The sequence below is a fragment of the Panthera pardus genome, unplaced genomic scaffold, assembly GCF_024362965.1.
Source record: "Panthera pardus isolate Hobbes unplaced genomic scaffold, ASM2436296v1 HiC_scaffold_15, whole genome shotgun sequence".
NCBI lineage: Eukaryota > Metazoa > Chordata > Mammalia > Carnivora > Felidae > Panthera > Panthera pardus.
This window is the reverse complement of record NW_026526710.1, coordinates 34,788,479-34,811,092: the sequence shown is the minus strand read 5'-3', so window position 1 is coordinate 34,811,092 and position 22,614 is coordinate 34,788,479. Positions and strand designations below refer to the sequence as shown.

Sequence of the window (22,614 nt, the reverse complement as noted above, 5' to 3'; positions counted from 1 at the left end):
CTTCAACTGTAAAATACCACACAGAGTTTGACAGGGCAAATGAGATAATATTGGGAAAACATGTACGTTTGGTAGGTATTTATTAAATGAGAGTTTCCAGGCCTCATAACTCTTAAAAGTCACTCTCATGAGTACTCTTCATATGTAACTAAGGAGTTTAAAAATGTGAACTCAGATCACAGATCTTCTAGACCAAATGCCTCATGTTATGGCAGCGGAAGGAGACCCAGAGAGCTGAGATGATAATTCCAAGCCATATCACTAGGTAGTAAGTGATCACTAACTAGTTAGTGGCAAACAGGGACTAGAACATAGACCCTCTCCTTTGAAGTTCAATGCTTTGTCCACTAAACTTTGTGAGGCTGAAGTCAGACACATCTGTAGATCCAGTTTCAATATTAGTTGGTAATTAAGACAATACAACTGGAAAGAACACCCCCCCCCCCACCCCCTACACACACACACTTTTCTTTATTTCCCCAAATTTGTTTCTAAGAATGAGCTTGTCAATGAAATTATTCCAGGGGAACTGGCAGGGTCTGGCTACACCTGTCTTTCTGAGAAAAGCTCCAGCGGGACTGCGGAGTCTCTGTTTCCTCTAAAGCAAGGAGAGAGACGGAGAGAATGTCCAGCTCGGGGAGTTTCCTGTTCTCCTTCCTCCCCCTGTGAATGTCCAGCTCCTTCTTCTCCTTCTTCACAGGAACCCTTTAATTTTTGGCACACTGGCTGGGAAGAACATGCTGTTCTACATTTAGTTTATCTGCCAGGCACACTACCTGCTCACACTGAATTTTTTTTCCAGTCTGAAAGTTTCACACAGAATAAGAGCTCAACAAATGTCAATATTTATTAAAGAAGTTGTGCTTTTGGGCTCAGTTTATATTTAAAGGGTTTACCTAGCTTGGTTCAGCATTAATTATTGCCCAATGTAGGATAGAAAATATTAATATTTTTCAGTCTTCCAATAACTTCAGAATTAAAAACAAAGGTCCTCTGGGTAACAAAGTCAGATTAGCTGTTGCTCTGGGGACGAAGGGAAGGAAATGGGATTGGGGAAGGTATATATGTGATCCATTGTAATTAATGTTTTATTTCTCTAGTTGGGTTATGTATGACTGAGCATTTGTTTTCTTATTATTTTTCTTTATACCTCTCTATAAGCCTCAAACATTTCATTATAAAACCGGTTTAGAATAAGGTAAATAACTTCAAAATAGAATTTCCTAATCTTTCTAATATGAGATGTGATAATGCTATGATACTAAATCTCATACTTAAATCTTTAAGCTTTCATTCTCATTTTATGGAAAAGCTTTTAGTCATAATATGTTTACCCTACAGACTTTCTGTCTCCTGTTCACCATTTTTATGCCCTTGATTCCAGGGAAAGAGCTATTTTGCATGAAGTAGAGATAAGCCTAACTCTTGGGTCTTCAACATATTGGCCATGAGGCTTTCAATCACTTGATATTTCTAAATGTTTCCTCTCTTGTAAAAACAGAATATTATTATATCAAGCTCTCAGGATTATTTTGAAAATTCAATGGAACAACAAATGTGGAACATTTGCTACAGTATCTGGTACACAGTAGATTTTCAATCAAAATCAGTTTCCTTCTTTCTTTCCTTATCCTTCCACTTTTCACCACTACTGGAGCCTTTACCCATCCTTTCTTCAGGACAGATGTTCTAGTCAAAATACTTTATTCTAGGTGGTGGGTAAGATTGTCACGGTCATTTCTATCAATTAAGTGACTTGGATTTGATCCTACCTCTAAACGAACAGTATAACAGTATAACCCACTAGGCCTTTACCTCTCTTTGAATCTAGTTTTTTATATGCTGAATGAGGAGGTTGGATTAGATGTACTGTTTAGCTCTGAAATTCCATGAATAGTTCTTGATGACTTAACTCATCCAGCAACATTATAGTAAATGAGGCAATACCTCGTTTACTTTCAGTGGGAGAAACTGACCACGTGATTGTGTGCTCTTTGTGAAAACACCCACACGTTGGTGGCTTCTGAACGCTGGGATGTCCTTGCCCAGTGACTGCCAGCCTGGTATATTCACAGGGCTTGGTAGAGGCATTCTCAAGGCAGCCAGGTTTGCAAGGAGGAATTCAGAGAGCAAAAAGTTGAATTTCTCAGTGGAAGACTGTTTTTCTTGCATTTCTTCTTCAGATGAGAGTGGGAACTGATTATGTCCTGCCTTTGTAGTCCAGGAAAAAGTTTTTTAAAAAGATGGGCATCCCAGGAGACGAGAGAGGAAAAAAAAAGACACCGTGAAAAGGAAAAATCAGAGGGTCCTTCTTAGGGAGGGTTATATCTTGGGAAAAAGGAAAAATCAGAGTGTCCTTCTTAGGGAGGGTTATATCTTGGGAAAAATGACAATACTAGATAGAGGGGTGGGGGCGGGGGAGAGATAAAGACTCCATGTAGATTCCGTGAATGGAAGGGTAGTAGGAAAGAAGAAAAGGAGCGGGTTGCCTTGGATCTGTACGTGTGTGGGATTCACACGCCGACACTAATTGCATTTTATTGTGTGGATGCTTTCCCCCGCTTTTCCTTTTCTTCTCTGTTGTCCCGGGTCTCTGCAGGTGCACTTGTCAGGTCCCCAAACTGGCTCTATCTCTACCTCCTCAGCACCCAGGGCATTATCCCGATTCCCTGTGCTCCGGGGGTGGGAGTGTGGTTAGTGTTGGCGGTGGTGCTAACAATTGTGATGGTGAAGATACAGATCAAGATTCCCCAATAGCTTAAGGCAGAATTTAACAATAATAATAACCCCCCCCCCCCCAAAAAAAAACCCCAACACAAACCTCTCGATAGATCCTATTAAACTGTTTCCAGAATTTAAAAGATCATTGTCGACTTTTGTAAAAAGGTGGATTTATTTTAAAATTCTGGGTAGACTCCCCCTTCCTCTGCTCCCTATCCCATGTTCTCTGAGACAGAAGAGGAACCCGAATCATTAATAACTCCGCGCCTTTCTGCAGGCGTGCTTTTCTAGAGCGGTTTTCTATCTCAAGATAACTGGATGAAGTCGGTGGCAGTTTTGTTTCCTGAGAGGAGCAGTTGGCCAGAGAAATGCCTCACAATTTGCTCAGGCTCATGCAGACAAGACTAGGACCCAGGAGAAAACACCACACAATCAGCCGGTACAATTTCTAAGCACCCATCACTCGACATAAATGGTACCTGAAGGTACTGGCAGGAGCGCTCTTGCTGACAGGACTCTGACTTCACCATGGCCTGGTCCATGTTAACCGACGCTTTCTGGTACACCTCCCTGGCGCGGCTCACGGTCAGGGTGGAGGACCAGGCGCTCTTCTTCAGGAGCGGCGCGTCCAGGTTGACGGGCAGGTTGGCACAGGTGGAGCACTTGACGTCGTTGTTACTCCGGGAGGCCTTGACCGCCTGCTCGCTGATGGTGTTGTAGGCCTCCATGAAGTACTGCGAGGCCGAGCGGTCGGGGCACCTGCCCATGGTCATCACTCCCGAGGGCGCGTGGTAGATGCACACGTCGCCGTCCAGGTTGTCGTCGGAGCTCCACCAGCCCGGGGAGGCGTTGGCGCGGGCCTTGGGGTCGGCGCGCCGCTCCTTGCTCTTGCTGCGCTTGCCGTACCTCCCCGTCTGCGCCTCGTCGGGGCTGGCTTTGCCCCCGTTGACGCTGCCCTTGGACGGCCCCTCCAGGGAGTGCGACTTGGTGAAGAGCTTCTGGACCGAGTGGACCAGGTGGCGGATGCGGCCGGGGCTGTCGCTGCGGTGCTCCACGGCCGTGCGCTTGTACTGCAGCGTGTGGTAGCCATCCCGGCTGAGCGGCAGCTGCCTCTCAAACTGGTCCAGGAGGTTGGCGGGGATGCGGTTGGCCTTGGCGGCCAGCGTGCGGGGCACCAGGGCGCACTCGTCCTTCAGCTCCTGCTGCGAGGTGTAGTGCCTGCGCGGGAAGGTGCTGCTGGCCAGCGGGTCGCTGAACGGGCCCACGCACTCGGCCTGGAAGGAGTTCCGCTGTGTGTAGTAGGGGTGGTCGGCCGGGTGGTGCTCCAGCGGGCTCAGCAGGTAGGGCTTGCGGTCCGAGTGGTGCGACAGCGAGTCGCAGGCCGCGTCGCAGGTGACCCCGTGGTGGTGGCTGCGGCTGCCCGATAACCCTTTCATTGCTGATGGGCGGCAGCCTCGGGGGTCATGGACACCCCGTGGTTAGGTTCCACACCCCGTCTTGCGCAGAGACCTGGGGGCAAGGAAGAACAAGAGAGGGCAAAGGGTTAACGCTTGGTTCGGTGAGGAGATGCGGCTCTTTTGAGCGCCCTGCTACTGGGTTGGTTTTCTGGCAGAAGAACTCATCGCTGTCCTTGAAAGCCGCTTTAATGCCTTGTTGGAAAGGCTCGAGCATCGGTGTCGGGCAGGGAGAGCCAACTGCAGTCAGGGACCCGGAGGTTGGGGGGGGGGGGGGGGGGGTGAAAGCTAGTAAACCCGGAAAAGGAACCTATGAAAATGCTAAATGGTTTTAAAATTATTGGAAAGCACCCCCCCTCCCTCTAGGATTCCAGTAACTGGAGATATCTTTCCTTGGCTTCTCTGGGTTTCGTCTTAACTGTCTGTTAATTGTGAAGCGTGAACACCCGAAGGGCTCAGTTTCTCTGGGAAGCCTTTGCTGATACCCCTTGCAGAGAGAATTAGTTCCCCTCTGTGTTTCCATGGCATCTATAACGCCACTCTCTCAGCTCCTATGCAATCGTTTGTCTCAGGCATTCACCTGCTACTTTAGTTCCTTCCTCGCAGGCCTGCTCACCTCTCAGTCACCTTTCTAGCCCCCTACCTAGCCCCAAGCCGGCTCTGTAAACACACAGTAAGCGCTCCGTTAATGTAAGTAAGATAAATGTGGGCGGAAAAAAAAATAAGAGAAGCCACTGGCCCCTTATAACTTGGGGGCGTATCTTTCGATCTTCTGTCACGTGCTTTCTGGTTAGAGTTCTGTAGTAACAATCACAGCTCACAAATACCGCCTGTGCCCCACCCCCCCCCAAACCCAAACACCACAGTAATTAGAATGGAAAACAGTAATGGTGACAAATAAATCAGAGCTGTAGAGGAAAATCTGCCTTTGTATTAAAAAAATTTTTGGGGGGGTGTTTATTTATTTCTTTTGGGATAGAGAGAGAGTGAGCAGGGGCGGGGCGGAGAGAGAAAGAGAGAGAGAATCCCAAGCAGGCTCCATACTGTTAGCACAGAGCTCGACGTAGGGCTCGATCCCATGAACCGTGAGATCATGACCTGAGCTGAAATCAAGAGTCAGGCGCTTAACTGACTAAGCCACCCGGGCGCCCGTGCCCCTGTATTTCTGTCATTAGAGGGATCAAGAGCTTCCCATTAGCAAACAGAGAGCAGTTGAAGGATAAGCTTGAATTGGCTAGTTTGAAAATCATGGCATCGCCTTTTCCTGGTTTAAAGGTTTCTGGTTAAATGTTCACAAGTGATAGTGAGATGGCCAAGGGAAAGGCCCTAGAAATGTTCCCAAGGACACGAAGGACCTGGGCCCGAGGGTCAGCCCTGCTGTTCCACAGGGCAGAGTATTTTCTCTGGGCTCCAACTTCTTTGGTAGTTGACTGAATTCCTATTAACAGCCTGTTTTGTTTGTTTGTTTGTTTTTAAGCTTCTTATAGTACAAAACTTGTCATAATAAGACTTGTCCTGAGAAGCCAGCATGACGATCCAAAATATCACTAATGTCATTTCAGATATTCAGACAGGGAGAGATAAATGGTTTAAGTTAAAAACATCCACAACAAAATAAAACACACACACATGGTCTAATGAAGAAAAATGCACACTTTTGACAGGTAAGGTCTTGTCTATCCCACGGGCTGTCTGGTATGTGGGAGCTCCCGACAATGTTGAAAATCTCTATCCAGGGTCTATGCCTCCCCTTTTTTCTCCTCATCTCTCACTTCCTACATAAATGGCTTAGCAAAACTGACGGAGGGTTTTAATCACCAGAGTCTTTTAAAATGGGTTAGCCTACTAAATTATAAGCTCCTTGAGGGTAGGGACTATGTTTTACCCGTCCAGTATCCAGCAAATACCTGGCTGATCGTGGGAACTCAGCAAAATATTTATTCGATGAATTACTGCATCGATGCATCAGTGCAAAATTTCTCGGTGTGGCCCAGACTGTGATTCGAGTCATGTGTACTGAGTGGAAATATGACTTGCGGCAAGGGAAGGGTCACGCTCAGGGAAGGGCCCATCTCATGGGCATTCTGGGGACCGGTGGTTTCAGAGTTTGGGAGGAGGCAGGCAGGTGAATATGTCTTCTGCCGCTGTGAGCCTTTGACTGTTGACCCTCCACGGCCCAGCAGAGAACACCCCACCTCTGGAAATTCTACCTGCTGTGAAGGCAAAGCTGAGGGGCCTGCCCAGCCCTGCCGATTACAGGATGCCTAGACAGAAGACAGTCTGTCTGAAGGACAGAAAGAAACTGACACCTGAAGAGACAAAAAGGAAAGAAGGACCCATGATACTTGTGGGTCAGGAAGAGCCTGGAAATCAAAACTTGTCCATTGAAGAGAGACTAGTGAAGGAGATTGCTGCATAAGATACTTTGGGCTGCTTTGTATGACGTTATGATCCTATGATCAGGTTGTGGCAAAGAGGGATTTAAGAGGGTTAAATACGTGTTTTTGGCAAAACAGCGGTACTGACTAATTTAGATGGAAAAATCCATTGCGTGAGGGAGTCTCTCTCTACAAAACAGGTCCTGTTGAAGACATTTTTGCCTTTTAAATATGAACTTAAAGATTAAAAAAACAAAAATAACAGCCCAGGAGGGTTATAGTCACATAAAAAGTCTTATGATTACACATAATAGAATCTCAGTATATAAAATAATAATGAAATGATGCCTCAGAATTTCCTTCTGAAGCAGGCGGGTCTTGGGTAGATACTTTCTGCTAAGTAAAATGTGAAACTGGCAAGAGCTGAAAACATAAATTATATACATTTACTCTAAAATGAACAGAATTATTTGAATTCTTATTCAATATTTTGTTATTTTTAATATGCCCACAGCATTTTACATAAGATGATGTTACCAGAGGACAGGCAGAGGGAATGAAGAGATTTTGCAAAACCATTAATGAAGAATTAAATGATGTAACCAATGATAATATTTGTAAATTCAACATACACAGCATGATTTTTACTAAAATGGAAGTGAGTCATTTTCAGGATAGAGTCAAACACTTACATTTTCTCAGAGGGTAATAAATTGCATCAAGGATAAGTAAGTTAGCTTTCCTCCTTCTTAATATTTGTAAAAGGATACTGAGATCTTAATCCCCTTTCTCTGTGATATGGGCAAATCAGGCCATGAAAAAATGGCAATAAGCAATCATAAACATTTCTAAGTGCTCAATCTATCTTTCTGGTCAAGGCCAAATAAACAACTTCACACCCTGGCACAGATTAAATATAGAAAAATATCTGTTTTATTTTTTGATAGAGAATCTTACATTCTCTTCTATTCTCCTGTCATTTAAAAAGGACGATTGATCAATTTGTGATTATAAAGTAAAGCAACCACTGCTAGGAATTTACCCAAGTGGTACAGGAGTGCTGATGCATAGGGGCACCTGTACCCCAATGTTTATAGCAGCACTTTCAACAATAGCCAAATTATGGAAAGAGCCTAAATGTCCATCGACTGATGAATGGATAAAGAAATTGTGGTTTATATACACAATGGAATACTACATGGCACTGAGAAAAGAATGAGATCTGGCCCTTTGTGGCAACGTGGGTGGAACTGGAGAGTGTTAGGCTAAGTGAAATAAGTCATACAGAGAAAAGACAGATACCATATGTTTTCACTCCTATGTGGATCCTGAGAAACTTAACAGAAGACCATGGGGGAGGGGAAGGAAAAAAAAGTTAGGGAGGGAGGGAGCCAAACCATAAGAGACCCTTAAAAACTGAGAACAATCTGAGGGTTGATGGGGGGTGGGAGGGAGGGGAGGGTGGGTGATGGGCATTGAGGAGGGCACCTGCTGGGATGAGCACTGGGTGTTGTATGGAAACCAATGTGACAATTAATTTCATCTTAAAAAAAAATAAAGTAAAGCAACACATTTGGTGACTTGCGGGGGAGTGGAGACAGATGATCTAAAGCCCTCAATGGTTCAGCAATTGCTGGGGGCACCTGCTCTTCCTTCTCTCGTTCTTCCTTTTCCTTGCTCTTAAACTCCCTTTCCACACACTTCCTTCTGCCACTTCTTTCTTCCCCTCACCTATTAAGGTTTATAAGTGGCATCCATGGACAATGCTCGCTCCATCCTGCAGTGTAACTGGGAAGAATTAACTGAGCATCCCTCATGTGCAGGCAACTAAGTGCACACAGCAAATCCCTAATGGCCAAAAGGCTTATGATATGCTCAGAGAGACATGACCTAGCCATGAAAAAAGAGGAATAACCGTTCTTATTATCTTCTGTATTCTTGGAAAAGGAAGCTGCTAGGCCCCGAATTAGATTTTAAGTGGCCATAAAAGATTTCTCAAAATAGAAAGGAATATTGCCTTCCATGCCTTCTCTTTTGGAGCGAGGGTGGGGAGTGTAGGTCAATATGCCTCCGTGAGGGTTTCTATTTCTACAGTGATCATCTCTCATATATTATTTTTGTTCAGTATGACTTCAAAATTGTGTTTTGTTGTCCTCCTAGGTTTGATTTGACTGTCAGACCGGATGTCCTGATTTTTGACTTGGAGAATTTCTTGACTATATTGGCCACCGTGAGATGAGCTCTGAGTGTGAGAGGCGCCTGGTTTTCACAGAGTTTCACAGAGTTCCCACACCTGGAGCAGAAGCACTGCTGCACCGATGATGACTGAAGCAAGAACGATCCGGCTCCGGAAAGGAAATTCTCAAGGTAGGTAATTTATTAGGCCCGAGGGAAAAACAAACAAACCACGTATTGGAAGATGCTGACAAGGGGAAAACAGTCTTGCAAAGTTGGCAAGTCCCTATTTCATTTTGATTTCTGTGCGTGTCTTTATTTAGAGCTGCTGTTCTTGATTTTTCTTTACATGCAGATAGAAGAACTCGGGGCACCTGAGTGGCTCACTCGGTGGAGCGTCTGACTCTTGATTTCAGCTCAGGTCATGATCCCAGGGTCATGGGATTGAGCCCCATGTCAGAGACTACTTGAGATTCTCTCTCTCTTCCTCCCTCTGTCCCTCTCTCCCACTTGCTCTGTCTCTCTCTCAAATAAATAAGATGAAAAAAAATTTAAAAAAGGAAAAAGAAGAACCAAGTTAAGGGCTTCTATTCTCTCACTCGGGGAAGACTGATAGCCAGGCCATCATGACTCACTTTAGGAAGAGCAATGCTGGGGACCCTGCCCAGGAGAATAGGGAACACTGTGTTCTTGTCTGGGGAGACATCAGGACTGAAGAAATCTCCACAAATCTTTTCAGGGTCAAGTGGCCTTTTTGGCTTTCCTCCATGTGACCTGCCCATGCCAGGTTGTAACCTTCAACGGAAGAGAAAGAAAGGATTCCCTTATGGAAGAGTATAAAGTAGTCGCAGAATAATGACTATGTCTCCCAGTCTCCCTACGTGTGCAGAGGTGACTAATTCTGGCTATTGGAGTATAATTGGAAACGGCGGAATGTGCAGTTTCTGGAAAATGTCTCTAAAGCGAAAGGCATACCCTTCTTTACCCCTTCCTTGGCCGGCCTGCCGACAGGCCGGGAGGCGTAAGTTGCTGTGGGAGCACCACTAGATCAAGGGCCTGGCCACAGTGGAGTGCCATTGCAGCCCCGCTCTGCATCTCTATCTTTGTCTCCGCCACTGTTATTTAATTTTCTGACACTGGCATCTAACCTATCTCTAATTGGGATGGGCAGTCAAGGCCAAATCCCGAGGAGCTTTTGTAAGCAATCCTTGTACCCAGGACTTGACTTTACAGGTGGTGGTATTCCACGAGAGCGTCTTAAACCGAGCAGTGACATGGCCAGCCACGTGCTAAAGATTTCCCTGGCTGGGGCTCGAGGCTATTTAGGGTGGAGAGAGGCAAGAAAAACCTAAAAGAAGCAGTTTGTTCTTGCTGGGGCAGTTCAGGAGGAGGCTGAGAAGGAGGAAAGGGCACCTCCAAGGAGGGTGAGAAGGTGGCCCGCTGGGGCAGTGCCACCCACTGCAGACCTACTCGCTTGCACGCCTGCGTCTCCCCCACAGTCTAAACACGCAGGGCACTCTTTTGCGCGCAGAGCAAAATCCTATGTGATACGGACGCAGCTGTTTAACAGCAATTTTTTTATTCTGTTAATAATAAATCCCAATTCTGTGGGGTTTGAGAAGGAAGAACGTTATGAATGCTCAATGGGCTTATGATTTTAAATAAACAGTTGTTTAAAAAAGAAAATAAAGGAATGGTTCTCACTAATGTACTACTGAGAAACAAAGCCATGCCATTTTGGGGTAAAAGTAAACAGAAAACAGAGAGGTGTGAGGGTGAGTGAACATTGCCCAAAGGCCCGCTTTTCAGATACTTTCTGACCTGAAATTGTAGCTGCACAAAACAACTGAATGCCCTTCTCTCAATTTTTCAGACTTGCCTGCTTGAAGATTTGCATGCGTTCTATACTTAAAACCATACGAATGCCGTGAGAGCACCTTTGAGTAAGCATGGTTGGAGATACACCAGTTGTATCACTCAGAGTACAATGCTTCGGCATTTTGTGCTAAGCCAGAGAAGCAGAATGTGTTCTGGCTTTTCCATTAATGCTAATTGCTATCCCAATCATCTGCAATTGGATTTTGTTTGTGAATACCTCCTTCAGCCAGTCTGCGTCTCCAAATAAATGCCTTTTGAGCATTTCCCTTTCAAAAGACATGATATTGTACAAAAAACAATACAAAACAAAAAAAGCAACATGTCAAACCTCCTCCCATTTGGTCACAGTAGGTAGTGCAATTACAACGGCCTTTGTCTTCATACAAAGCTTTTAAAAAGTAGTTTCACTTCGACTTTTGAGCATGAAAAGGTGGAGGGTGATATTTCTTGAGAAAATGGTTAGTTATCATTCATATTGGTATATATTTATTGCTGGTTGAGTAAAATCTCATAGAACACAGGAGGGGGTTTTTGAGGCAGTGCATTATTATTATTATTGTTATTTAATGTTTTATTTATTTTTGAAAGAGAGAGAGAGAGAGAGAAGGAGAGAGAGAACGAGCCGGGGAGGGGCAGAGAGAGACAGTGACACAGAACCTGAAGCAGGCTCCAGGCTCTGAGCTGTCAGCACAGAGCCCGATGCAAGGCTCGAATTCACAAACCGTGAGATCATGACCTGAGCTGAAATCGGACACTTAACTGACTTAGCCACACAGACGCCCCAAGGTAGTACGTGATAACAACCTCACAGCATTGTTTGGGATTGACACAGGTAGGAAGGTGCCTGTTCTGACTCTATGTGACCTTGGAGACGTGCTCTCCATGAAATTGTTCCCATTTGGGTTTCTAGGGGAGGGTACTTCAGCTATACTTACAGATGGAGTCCCCTGGGAGAGAATGTGGTTACTTTCACCCGCCATGGCCAGTAGCTCTTGGGGAGGCACAGTGGGGACACCCTATCTCATGGGAGTAAAATACACGTCTGTAGAGTTTTCAGAGAAGAGCAAAGACCATCAGTGTCTCTTAAAAAAAGATGCCGGGAAAAATATGCAAGCCATTGATTAGTGCAGGAGAAACATGAATGATGACATAATAAAACTGTTTAATAGGATATAAAGACAGCCATGATTGGGGTGCCTGGGTGGCTCAGTCGGTTAGGCATCTGACTTCAGCCTAGGTCATGATCCCACACTTCGTGGGTTTGAGCCCCGTGTCTGACAGCTTGGAGCCTGGAGCCTGCTTCAGATTCTGTGTCTCCCTCTCTCTCTGCCCCTCCCCTGCTTGCACTCTGTCTGTCTCCCAAAAATAAAAAAATATTAAAATAAAAAAAAGACAGCCATGATGGAGAAAGGGAAAAATCCAAAAACAATGACAATCAAAACAGTACAATGCAACTTGAGAAGCAGCAGTAGAAATAGCCTCTGATGAAAACTGGGATATTTTTGTCCACATCTCTCATAACTAGCTGAATAGTCTTGTGAACATGTACTGGCACATTCTAGACAACTTGCTTCAGAGCCAGACTATATATATTCTTTTACCTGAATCAAAAGTGGTTTTTTTTTCTCATAAATCTCCTTCTTTTAAATGCTGCTGCTTTTCTTACCACGTTCACCCTACAAATCTACCAAGTGCGAAGGCACCAAAAGTACCTGTAGTGGTCCCTTCTGGGGTGGCTGTTGAGCTGACACCTGCTTTGGGGACCATTTTCTCCCCCTGCCCACAGCCTCTGCTGCTGACGTCCTTGCCAGGAACAGGGAAGGCAATTACTACCTACTCTGAGCTGATTGAACTGCGTTTGAAGACCCAACTCCGGGGCATCCATGCAGAGGCTTAGCTGAGTTAATCAGATGCTGGCTCCCAGAAATTTAAATGGAAATGTTCCTAGACTCACTGAACCCTGGTGAGCTTATCTGCAAAGTCAAGTAGAGGAAAGGCCAGTATCGGCACCACAGGAAGCCAAAGTCGAGGGCTGTTTGAAACTGTGGGGCAGCAGAGAAAAGGCAGCAGGGGAGGGGGGAGGAGGGGAGGGGAGGAAACAGGCAGAGAGAAGCATATCTGGGCTCCATGTAGCCCCAGGGAAAGAAACAGAGAAGGGGCCCAGCATCCTTCTGAACCTAGTCCGGCCCGGCTCCCTGCCTGGAGTGGCCAGGACCCAGTGGTCTGTGGCAGAACCGTGGCAGGCCCAGAAACGCCTACCTCTCCAAATACAGAGACCCTCCGGCCCAGCCAGGGAAACCGCAAGCTTACGAGAAGCACCACCAGAGTGCTCAGCGGGCCCCGCTGGGAGTCTCAGAAGCGGCCCCATCGGGATCAGCTGAAGCATCTCGAAATGGCTTTTACCACTTTACGGGTGTATTGGCTCCAACGAACCACGCACGCCCATTCGGAGTTCACGTTCCTTCTTTCAGAACCATTATCAGCGCCTGCACGCACGAGAGAGAGGTGGTCAGCACACCGCGGGTGAGCTGGCCTGTCTCTGCCGCTAACCATTTTGAACGCGGTCCCCAGTGTTTTTCTGCCGGTGGTCTGGCCTTCCCCACCCCTGCAACGCCGGCTGTGGATGGGAATTAGACTCGAACCCGCTCACACACTGCTCCTTCGGCTTCCATTTTCAGGTAGCAGTTAAAGTGCCTTATTCTTACTCTTCGTCTATCTAGCGGTAATTAGCATTTATTATCATAATTTATTATTTCATTTGTCATTTATTTATGTTCATAAATTATCATTTCCTTTCCATTCATTATCATAATTTGTTTTTCGTTTTGGAACCAGTCTCTCCATCCCCTCTAGAGTTCTGCACCCAATCTTAAATTTTAAATTTTTTTTTTTTAATGTTTATTTATTTTTGAGACAGAGAGAGACAGAGCATGAACAGGGGAGGGGCAGAGAGAGAGGGAGACACAGAATCGGAAACGGGCTCCAGGCTCTGAGCTGTCAGCACAGAGCCTGACGTGGGGCTCGAACCCACGGACTGTGAGATCATGACCTGAGCCAAAGTCAGACGCTTAACTGACTGAGCCACCCAGGCACCCCAATCTTAAATTTTAAACAAACAAACCCATCTCCACTAAACTTTCTGGAAGCACGGTTGCTGTGACAGAGAAGGACCCATGATGACAGTTGCTGTCCCTTGGAGAAAAATCAGTTTTGACGAATAAGGATGTTAACCTGTCAGACAGCAGATGATATATTCTTTCAAGGTGTTAGGCATGGAGTCAAATCAAATCTGTGCATGGGGATTTAATTCAACATCTACTTATCAAATAATGATTATTTACATGCAGTACACTGGGCACTCTAAAAAGAATTAAGGAGTCTTATTATTTCCCACCCACAACTTTTATTTTAAAAAGATATTTATTTATTTATTTATTTATTTATTTATTTATTTATTTAGAGCGTGAGCAGGGGAGAGGCAGTGAGAGGGACAGAGAGAGAGAGAGAGAGAGAGAGACAGAATTTCAAGCAGCCTCCACAGTTAGGGTGGAGCCCCATACCAGGCTTGAACCCACGAACCTTGAGATCATGACCGGAGCCAAAAATCAAGAGTCGGAGGCTTAACCGACTGAACTACCCAGGGGCACCTCCCACCCACGACTTCTATCTCTCGAGTTTCCACATTCTCTTCTCCTCACTTCTGCTCTCTGATAGCTCTCAGGGCAGTTTCTTCTGTTCTCTGGTTCCTCAGCAGCTCCCTTTTCTCTAGGTCGGTCAGCCCCCAGGGTCTCACTTTCTTCCCTTGCTGGCCTAAGGAGACACATCCCCTCAAACATTCTTTTGCAAGCACCCTCGGCCCCTTGCTCTGTGATCCTTCTGCCTCGTCTATTCTGGACAATATAAAATCAAAGAGTGGTGACACCATGCTGTGTTCTTCCACACGGGGCTGTGTGTCACTGAGGGTGGGACTGGTGCCATGACCAATTTCCAGTGTCCAATCTCTGCTCCATTCCCCAAGTGGATCAGGAGTGGTGTCGGGGGTCTCTTGCTTCTGCTGCCGCTATTCCAAGCCCTTGACTCCCTTTACCATGTCTCGTCTGGACTTGTTTGGAAAAAGAAAGACACTGACCAACAAATACTAAATGAATAAAAAAGGAATGGTTCCTGTGCCTCTAGCAGCGATAATGATAAACAGTTTTGAGCACCTATATGCCAGGCACATGCTGACCACTTTATTTTTTTTATTTATTTTTTGTTTTGTTTTTAAATGTTTATTTATTTTTGACACAGAGAGAGAGAGAGACAGAGCATGAGTGGGGGAGGGGCAGAGAGAGAGGGAGACACAGAATCTGAAGCAGGTTCCAGGCTCCACGCTGCCAGCACAGAGCCCGACGCGGGGCTCGAACTCACAGATCGTGAGAGCATGACCTGAGCCGAAGTCGGAAGCTCAACCTACTGAGCCACCCAGGCGCCCCACATGCTGACCACTTTAAATGCATTATCTCATTTCATCCTCAAAGGGTACGTGGTAGGGACTGTTCTCTGGATAAGAATACAGACTATCGCAGATGAAACAACTTGTCTGAGCTAATGCAGCTGGTAACTTTTGAACCCACTGTGTCCTTAGCCACCGAACCATAACGACCTTGCTCCCACCACCTCTGGAGCACTCGCACCCCACAGCACTTTCCATAATCCTAACGGTATGATTTGCAATGTGATCTTTCTTATCTGATCATGCCATTTTTAGCTTTAAGTTCTTTCCAGACTTCCTACACTTTTACCATATTAATCTCAACCTTTGGATAGGACCCAAAGTGGAGATTTTCATGATCTAGACACCCTTGTCTCCTGTCACCCCACCCCTTATGCCAGCAGCACTGGACTCCACGTACTCTTCTCCATATGCCACGCTTTTCAGTGTCCTTGTGCTTTGTGGTCTCTCAAATAGTCATCGCTGCTCACCGAGCCGATTCTTATTCCTCCTTCAAGAGGCGATACAAAGACAGCCTCCCCTGAAAATCTTCCTTGTGCTAAAGGAAGCGGGGAAGTGAGAGGCCTTATCCAATTTGTGATCTAGTTGAGGAAATAAACCGCACAAACGTGAAACGATCAGAGTATTCTAAGTCAGAATCTAATCAGACCCTAGATTGTGTGGTACATGTTGCATATGTGATGCACCTAGGAAAAAATTTGGAAAAAAACAGCTGCAAAAGTTGAGGTTGAGACCTGGGAGGCTCAGGAAATGCAGAGAAGCACATCCTTCAAAGATGAGGTTCTTAGGACGATGTGTAGTGCTTACTGTGTATTTTGTTCAAACCTGACTATTCCATGTCCCCTCTGGATTTTTTAATGCTTTCTACCTCTGCTTTCTTTCGTCTTTGATGACGCTATCCAGATGTGAGTCAGATTGTCTGAGAGCTGCAAACGTGGCCTCAATGTTTAGGCCTCTGTCTGGGTTTCTTCCATTGAACTTCTCTTTGATATTAAGCCCATGGAAGAGGGTTTTGAGAAACAGGTATTTATACTTCAATGGCTTTTATTGCCTGGAGGTCACTGAACTCAGCAGAGTGTCTTCTGAATCAGGTGCCGTGGAGGAAACCCCTCTTAGGTCTCGGCATTAGCAAAGTTGTGTGCTTGACAAATGCTAAGTAATCTTGCAGGTAACGCGGTCCTTGTAAGATGAATGTGTTTCCACGCATGCTTTGAATACTGGGAAGTTTATCGGGAAATTTGTGACAAAATGGTAGGGGTTCATTACTTTTTTTTCTAATTTTATTCTACTTTCATTATGTTTCTTTGGCTATATCGTTTGTCTCCTTTGATGATCTATTGTAAACCGACCCTTTGTGGAAAAGTTGGAGTAGGGGTGGAAAATCTTTATCTATCCAGGTATCTCTGTATTATGTCAACTCAAATACTTTGTTAATACATTTCTTTCTTTTACGTGATACCAGCCGTTGACTATAACAATGGTTCTCAAACCTGAGTGTGCGTATGGGTCAGCTGGAGGGCTCGCTAAGACACAGATCGCTGGGCACTTATCCTCAGAGATTCTGGGGTGGTTCCCAAGAATCTGTATTTCTAACACATTCCCTGGCAATACTGATGCTGACCTGAGAGCCACATTTTGAGGACTAGATTATGTATTTCTTATATCTGTGGTTCTTCCTAGAATGTACATCCTTCCTTTCCTCTGTTGGGTCAAACTCATACTTTTCCTTCACTCCCCAGCTCCATTGTCACTTTTGGGGGGCCACCTTTGTTGAACCCATTAGGCAGAATTAACAACCAACTCGTGTGTTTTCACACAGCACACTATTCATACCCCCACCAGACCCTGGGAAGGCTTGCTGTAATTGATTGTGTTATATGCATATCTGTCCCAAGCGACTACAAGACTGTAGGGGGCACAGAAGCCCGTGCTCATTTTCATCCCACCATTTCCTGGAAAAGCCCCTGATACACCGTATGCACTCCATGAATGGTAGCCAAATAAACATGAATGGGAAGTCTCCCGCTTGGGAAACATGATATTTCCATGGAATAAATGTATGTAATTTAGAAATAAAATGACTGTTTATATCAGGAATAGTGTGTCTTCAGTTCAGGGACCATGCTAATCGGTAAGTATTTTAGTGGTGCCTAATGAAGCCTGCTGAAGAAAGCCTGCTTTGCTGTCTGCCCTGTGGCCCGTGCATCCTTCTCCAGCCTTCTCAGCCATCAGAGGCTCTTGAGCAGCAATGGCAATGATTACAGAAGCAAAGAAAACACTGGGTCAAATTCTCTGCACAACTCTGAAGACAGGGAGACTTTTATTTTTTTAAAGTTTATTTATTTATTTATTTATTTACTTACTTATTTACTTATTTAGAGGGGTGCAGAAAGAAAAGGAGAGAGAGAATCCCAAGCAGCCTCCACGCCCAGTGCGGAGCCCAACACGGGGCTCAAACTCACAAACCCTGAGACCGTGACCTGAGCTGACCCCAAGAGTTGGACACTTAACCAACTGAGCCACCCAGGTGCCCTGATGGGGAGACCTTTTGGTTAGAACGTGGCTGCTGATGAACTGATGTTACCAGGGAAGACTTCTCTTTCTGTAGTGGGCTATAGGGTTCTCAGTAGGCTGTAGAATTCTCTCAGTGGTATTTTCGAAGCCAGTGAAATACAAGCTTTGCTTTATCGCAGGCCTTTTATGTGTCAGGAACTCAATATGCACTCATTGGAACCCTTGCAACTATAGCATGATCTTTCCTCTTTCCACAGGTGAAGAAATTGAGGTCCACAGGAATGAAATAACTTGCCTAAGGAGTGCAATGGGTAAGCAGCTAAGCTAGGACTTGAACCTGGGTCTTTAAGACTTAAAGTGCATGTTCTTCCTGCCCTATCCAATAGCTCCAAGAAACTTCAGGATGCTGGAGGCAGCACAGCAGGGACTACCCTGCAAACCACAGCTTTTGGACTTTACTTTGAAGAAAAGTTTAGCCGTTAAGAGAAAAAATGGAAAAAACCCCAAAGATAATACTCCCGTAATTCAGCACATCGCCTCTTTTTGCTACAAGGAGATCTATCCAACTTAAATATTTAATAAGCAACCTGGCAGAGTGCTCCCTGGGAATGCTCATTCTCAGGTATGGATAGGTGACCTTGAGATCTTGTTTATAACTCTAACTTTGTACAAGTCAAAGATGTTGACCTTTACTCTTGCTAAACCTAAGGCCCCAGATACTCATATGCTTTTCTCCCTACCACCTAGACCTTTATATAAAATGGGGTAATGTTTTTAGCCTCAATATAGAAGTGAGCCAATGTAGACAATCACCTTTCAGTTATCTATCAAGGAGCTAACATTTGTATATTCCTTTATTTTCCCCAACAAATATGTATTGAGTATTTACCACACGACAGGTACACTTCTGGGGATCAGAGATCCAGTAATGAACACACCTCAAAAGTTCTTGTGTGAGGAGACAGCAAACCGATATATAATGTATTAGATGGTGGTAATTGTATCATGCAACCTGCCAGGTGATGACACATAGAACATCTTTTATAACCAGTCTTCTATAAATCCTTTGCTGACCCGGACACAATGAAAATTATACAAAAATACTGGGTTAGTGGGGCACTTGGGTGGCTCAGTCGGTTAAGCGTCTGGCTCTTGATTTTGGCTTAGGTCATGATCTTGTGGTTCATGGGATCGAGCCCTGTGTCAGGCTCTGTGCTTACAGCGTGGAGCCTGCTTGGGATTCCCTCTCTCTCTGTCCCTACCCCGCTCCTGCTCGCTCTCTCTCTCTCTCCTCTCTCATTAAAGATATAAACATTAAAAAATACTGGCTTATTTATTAAAGAAGTAGTTTATTAAAGTTTATACCTGTTAGTATATTCTAGCAAACCTTAGGCAAAATGATACGCCTGTGTGACAGACCCTATCCTCGGGACTTTATATGTATTATCCTACCCCATCATCATAGCAGCCCATGACGTAAGTACACTCATCTGCCTTTCCCAGAGGAGGAAAACAAGGCACAGGTAGGTTAAATAATTTGCTCAGAGTTCAACCAGGAAGTCGGACCCTAGAGCTTGAATCAAACTAGGCACCACTACGCTCTCAATGACAAAGTTTGTCACGCAACATGTTGATGAGATGCCACCAAGCCTGTGGCATATGGCTGCAGAAATTGTGTGCAGCATAATGGCAGGGGGCGAGCTGACGTGTGGGACAGCGGCTCGATCGCTCTGCTTCGCTGATGTGCTGTGAAGGAATGCACTTTTATTTTAAACCTTTAATAACAGCATAGTTACAAAGAAGACACTGGAGAAAAACCATGCATTCCAACATCAGCTTAAAATAGGATTCTTCATCTATTATTCTATTATCTAATAAAACGATGATTGAAACCATGGAAATTACATATTTCAGGGACAGGGACATGTACTTAATACCTACCTTATCTACAGTTGCGGATAGGCTATTTAAAGGGGAAAATGCTAGAAACCTACAAGGATTTATGAACTTCTCCGTACAAAATGCCCTTTTCCCCCCTCTGCACATCTCTGGGCTTAACATGGAAATTTTCAATTTCCGCACGGCCCCTTCTCCTCACCATCTGCTAATGCTGGCATCGGGTGTGGGGTAATTCACACCGTTCGGGGAGCCATCCTATGCTCCAGTGATAAGTAAAGACCTGAAGCCAATGAAAGAAATAAGTGTGGGGAGAGAAGCCACAATAAAGACTTCATCAGTGTGGCATCCCATGGCAGATTTTCTTCTGACCACCGAGGGGTATTGTTTCCTGTTCCCAAATGTGTGTCAAGACAAAATTCCATGTAAGTAGGATTATACGTTTCATTTCCCAGCCAAATCCATGCGCAACCTAAACTCCCGGCAGAGCAGATCCAAGCAGAAGCAACCAGTGGTGAGTGTGAGTGATTTCAGGGTGTAAGTCCGATGACAAGTAACTCCAAATGGGCACAAGAACGTTCAAGGAACGTTGTCTGTAGGGAAACGGTTCGCTTTAGATTTGAAGAAAGCTGTTGGATGCTTACTTAGGAGATGAGAGTCAAAACTGGGATGCTTTTGCCCTATTTCTTATTCTCTGTACACAAGATGGCCAGGCTTGGTCAGATTTCAGAAAACGTCCTTCTTGTTGCCTTGAGATTCAGTCTACCGCTTAGCATCTTTGACTAGAAATCCGTGTCTTCCCTTACCATCCCATTTCTTACTTAGAAATACGTTATTCTTTCTCTTTCCTTTTCTCCCCCTCTCCTTTGGAGATGCTCTTTAAGGAAAAACCGACTCTACAAATCGCAAGAGTTGTGCAAAGGTCCTCGGCATGAGACTGATAGCCGCATCACCAGTTTTAAACATGGTCAGCAGCTGGTGTCCTTTGGAGGGGGAAGTCCCTTTAGAATTGTTTAACTTCAGCTTTCTATCAAGATTTGTTTTTATTTTCAGACCCTGAGAATTACTCTGGGCCACTGAATGTATGCCAAAAATCTTGAAAAAATAAATTGGGGAGAAAAACGTTTAGAAGCACAAATGTGACCTCTGCAAAAAGCGTTGGAACCCAGTGGCAACCGATCACAGTGTAAAACTGTGCCTGAAGCCAAATGGAGGGGCTTGAAGCCTGAAGCCAATGGGCCGTGGAGGGCTGCACCGGGGAATCTACTTCTGTACTCCCACCGGGGAAGAGAACTGCCACGGGAGACAAAGGCGATCTGTTATGGGCTCCACGGTTTGTCTTGCCTGTGGGTCTTTGGAAATTTGAGGTAACTTACAACACATGTGCCAATACATGACATTGTTATACTTTTTCTTTTAGTGTTCGTTTGTTTATTTATTTATTGAGAGACACACAGACAGAGCGTGAAGGGGGGAGGGGCAGAGAGAGGGATAGAGAGGATCCAAAGTGGGCTCTGTGCTGACAGCAGAGAGCCTGATGTGGGTCTCGAATTCACAAGCTGCGTGAGATCATGACCTGAGCAGAAGTCAGACGCTTAACCAACTGAGCCACCCAGGCGCCCGGACGTTGTTATTCTTCAACCAAGGGCGCGGATCCCCTGCTCAGGATCCCTCTCTGTTGCTCCTCCCCTCCCCACCAAACACAGATCCTGGTATCTGGGCATTCAGAGCCCATGGAGGGGGGCGGGGACAGCATTGTAGCACTTTTTACGCATTTGCCTCATAGAAGAGTAGTTAATTTGCCCATTATTCTGTCTACCTTCCAAATGTGAACTCCTTAAGGGACTTGATTGCTCAGCAACTAGCTCAATGCCGGGCACGGAGTAAGTGCTCAATAAATGTTAAATGAATAAAACAAAAGGAGGTATAAAAGCCCCATCCGCTTGCTGGCTCTCCTACAGGTCCCATAAACGCGCTTTGAATGGTTACTCCAAGACTGGTAGCAGAACATTGTGCCTTTGGGACGTGGAAAGAGCCACACATGATTGTGTTCGATCAGACCAGGCTGGTTACGAGAAGAAAGGAATCTGACTTCCAGAAGCCGTTCTCTCCAATGAGGGAGTCTGATGTAACAGAACCCTGCCTTGGATATCCCTTATTCAGGTTGCAGGTACTGAGGTCAGCAAAATGGGCAAAGGGGAAAGAGACTTAGGGATGACAGTCACTCCACCCACTTCATCTCCCACATTCCTCTGGAATGATCTTTCCATCTTCCTAACCTGATTATACCCCTTCCCTGCACAAAACTCTCCACCTGTGTGGTCCGTCATGGCCTCCCTGAGACTACCCTCCAGCCTCACCTCTACCTCCTTCTGCCTTCAAACCCCAGGCTACGGCCACGGAGCCACTTGTGGTTTTCCCTGGCCATCTGCTTCTCGTTCCTTAGTACTTGTGTCAGCAGCCTTCCTGCACTGGGGGAATGCTCTTCACTGCCACGTGACTGTTCTTCACCTTCACAATGCAGTGCTCCCCCACCCCACTCTCTCCCCTTCGCCTGACATATGTCACATCCCACAAAGCTCTGCCGCTGTTCCCCACTTCCCTCTCTCGGGCCATCCCTTCTCCTGCTGCCAGGAGGTCATGGTTACGCTTAAGCCCAACACACTTTCTCCTTTCTGTCCAGTCCACTCTTCATCAAGAATAAGCTTTAGGGGGCACCTGGGTGGCTCATTCGGTTGAGCATTTGACTTTGGTCATGATCTCGTGGTTTGTGGGTTCCAGCCCCCCGTCGGGCTCTGTGCTGACAGCTCAGAGCCTGGAGCCTCCTTCAGATTCTGTGTGTGTGTCTCTCTCTCTGCCCCTCTGTGTTCTCTCTCTCTCTCTCAAAAATAAATAAACATTAAAGTAAAATTAAAAAGAAAAAAAAAAGAATAAGCTTTACAATCTCCCAACCATGTGAAGGAACTTAGTAGCTGGTTGCCTAGGGACAGCGGCCACCACGTTCCCAGCTATGAGACACATGATCCTGGGCTGTTCTAGAAGGTGGATTCATCTCAGGGTGGGGCTCTGACCCAGGAGAAGTCTCTGACACCTGACCCTCAGC

General features: G+C 45.6%; 1 protein-coding gene across 8 annotated transcripts in view; it reads right to left on the bottom strand.

The window, feature by feature from the left end:
* DLGAP1 (DLG associated protein 1) overlaps positions 1–22,614 on the bottom strand; it is an 893,154-nt gene that overhangs the window by 325,167 nt on the left and 545,373 nt on the right. For all 8 annotated transcript variants that reach the window (XM_053902457.1, XM_053902459.1, XM_053902453.1 and 5 more), the window contains exon 4: positions 3,201–4,230. In XM_053902457.1, the coding sequence (XP_053758432.1) occupies positions 3,201–4,157 (957 nt within the window). In that variant the 5' untranslated portion in view covers positions 4,158–4,230. The remainder of the gene's footprint in view (positions 1–3,200; positions 4,231–22,614) is intronic.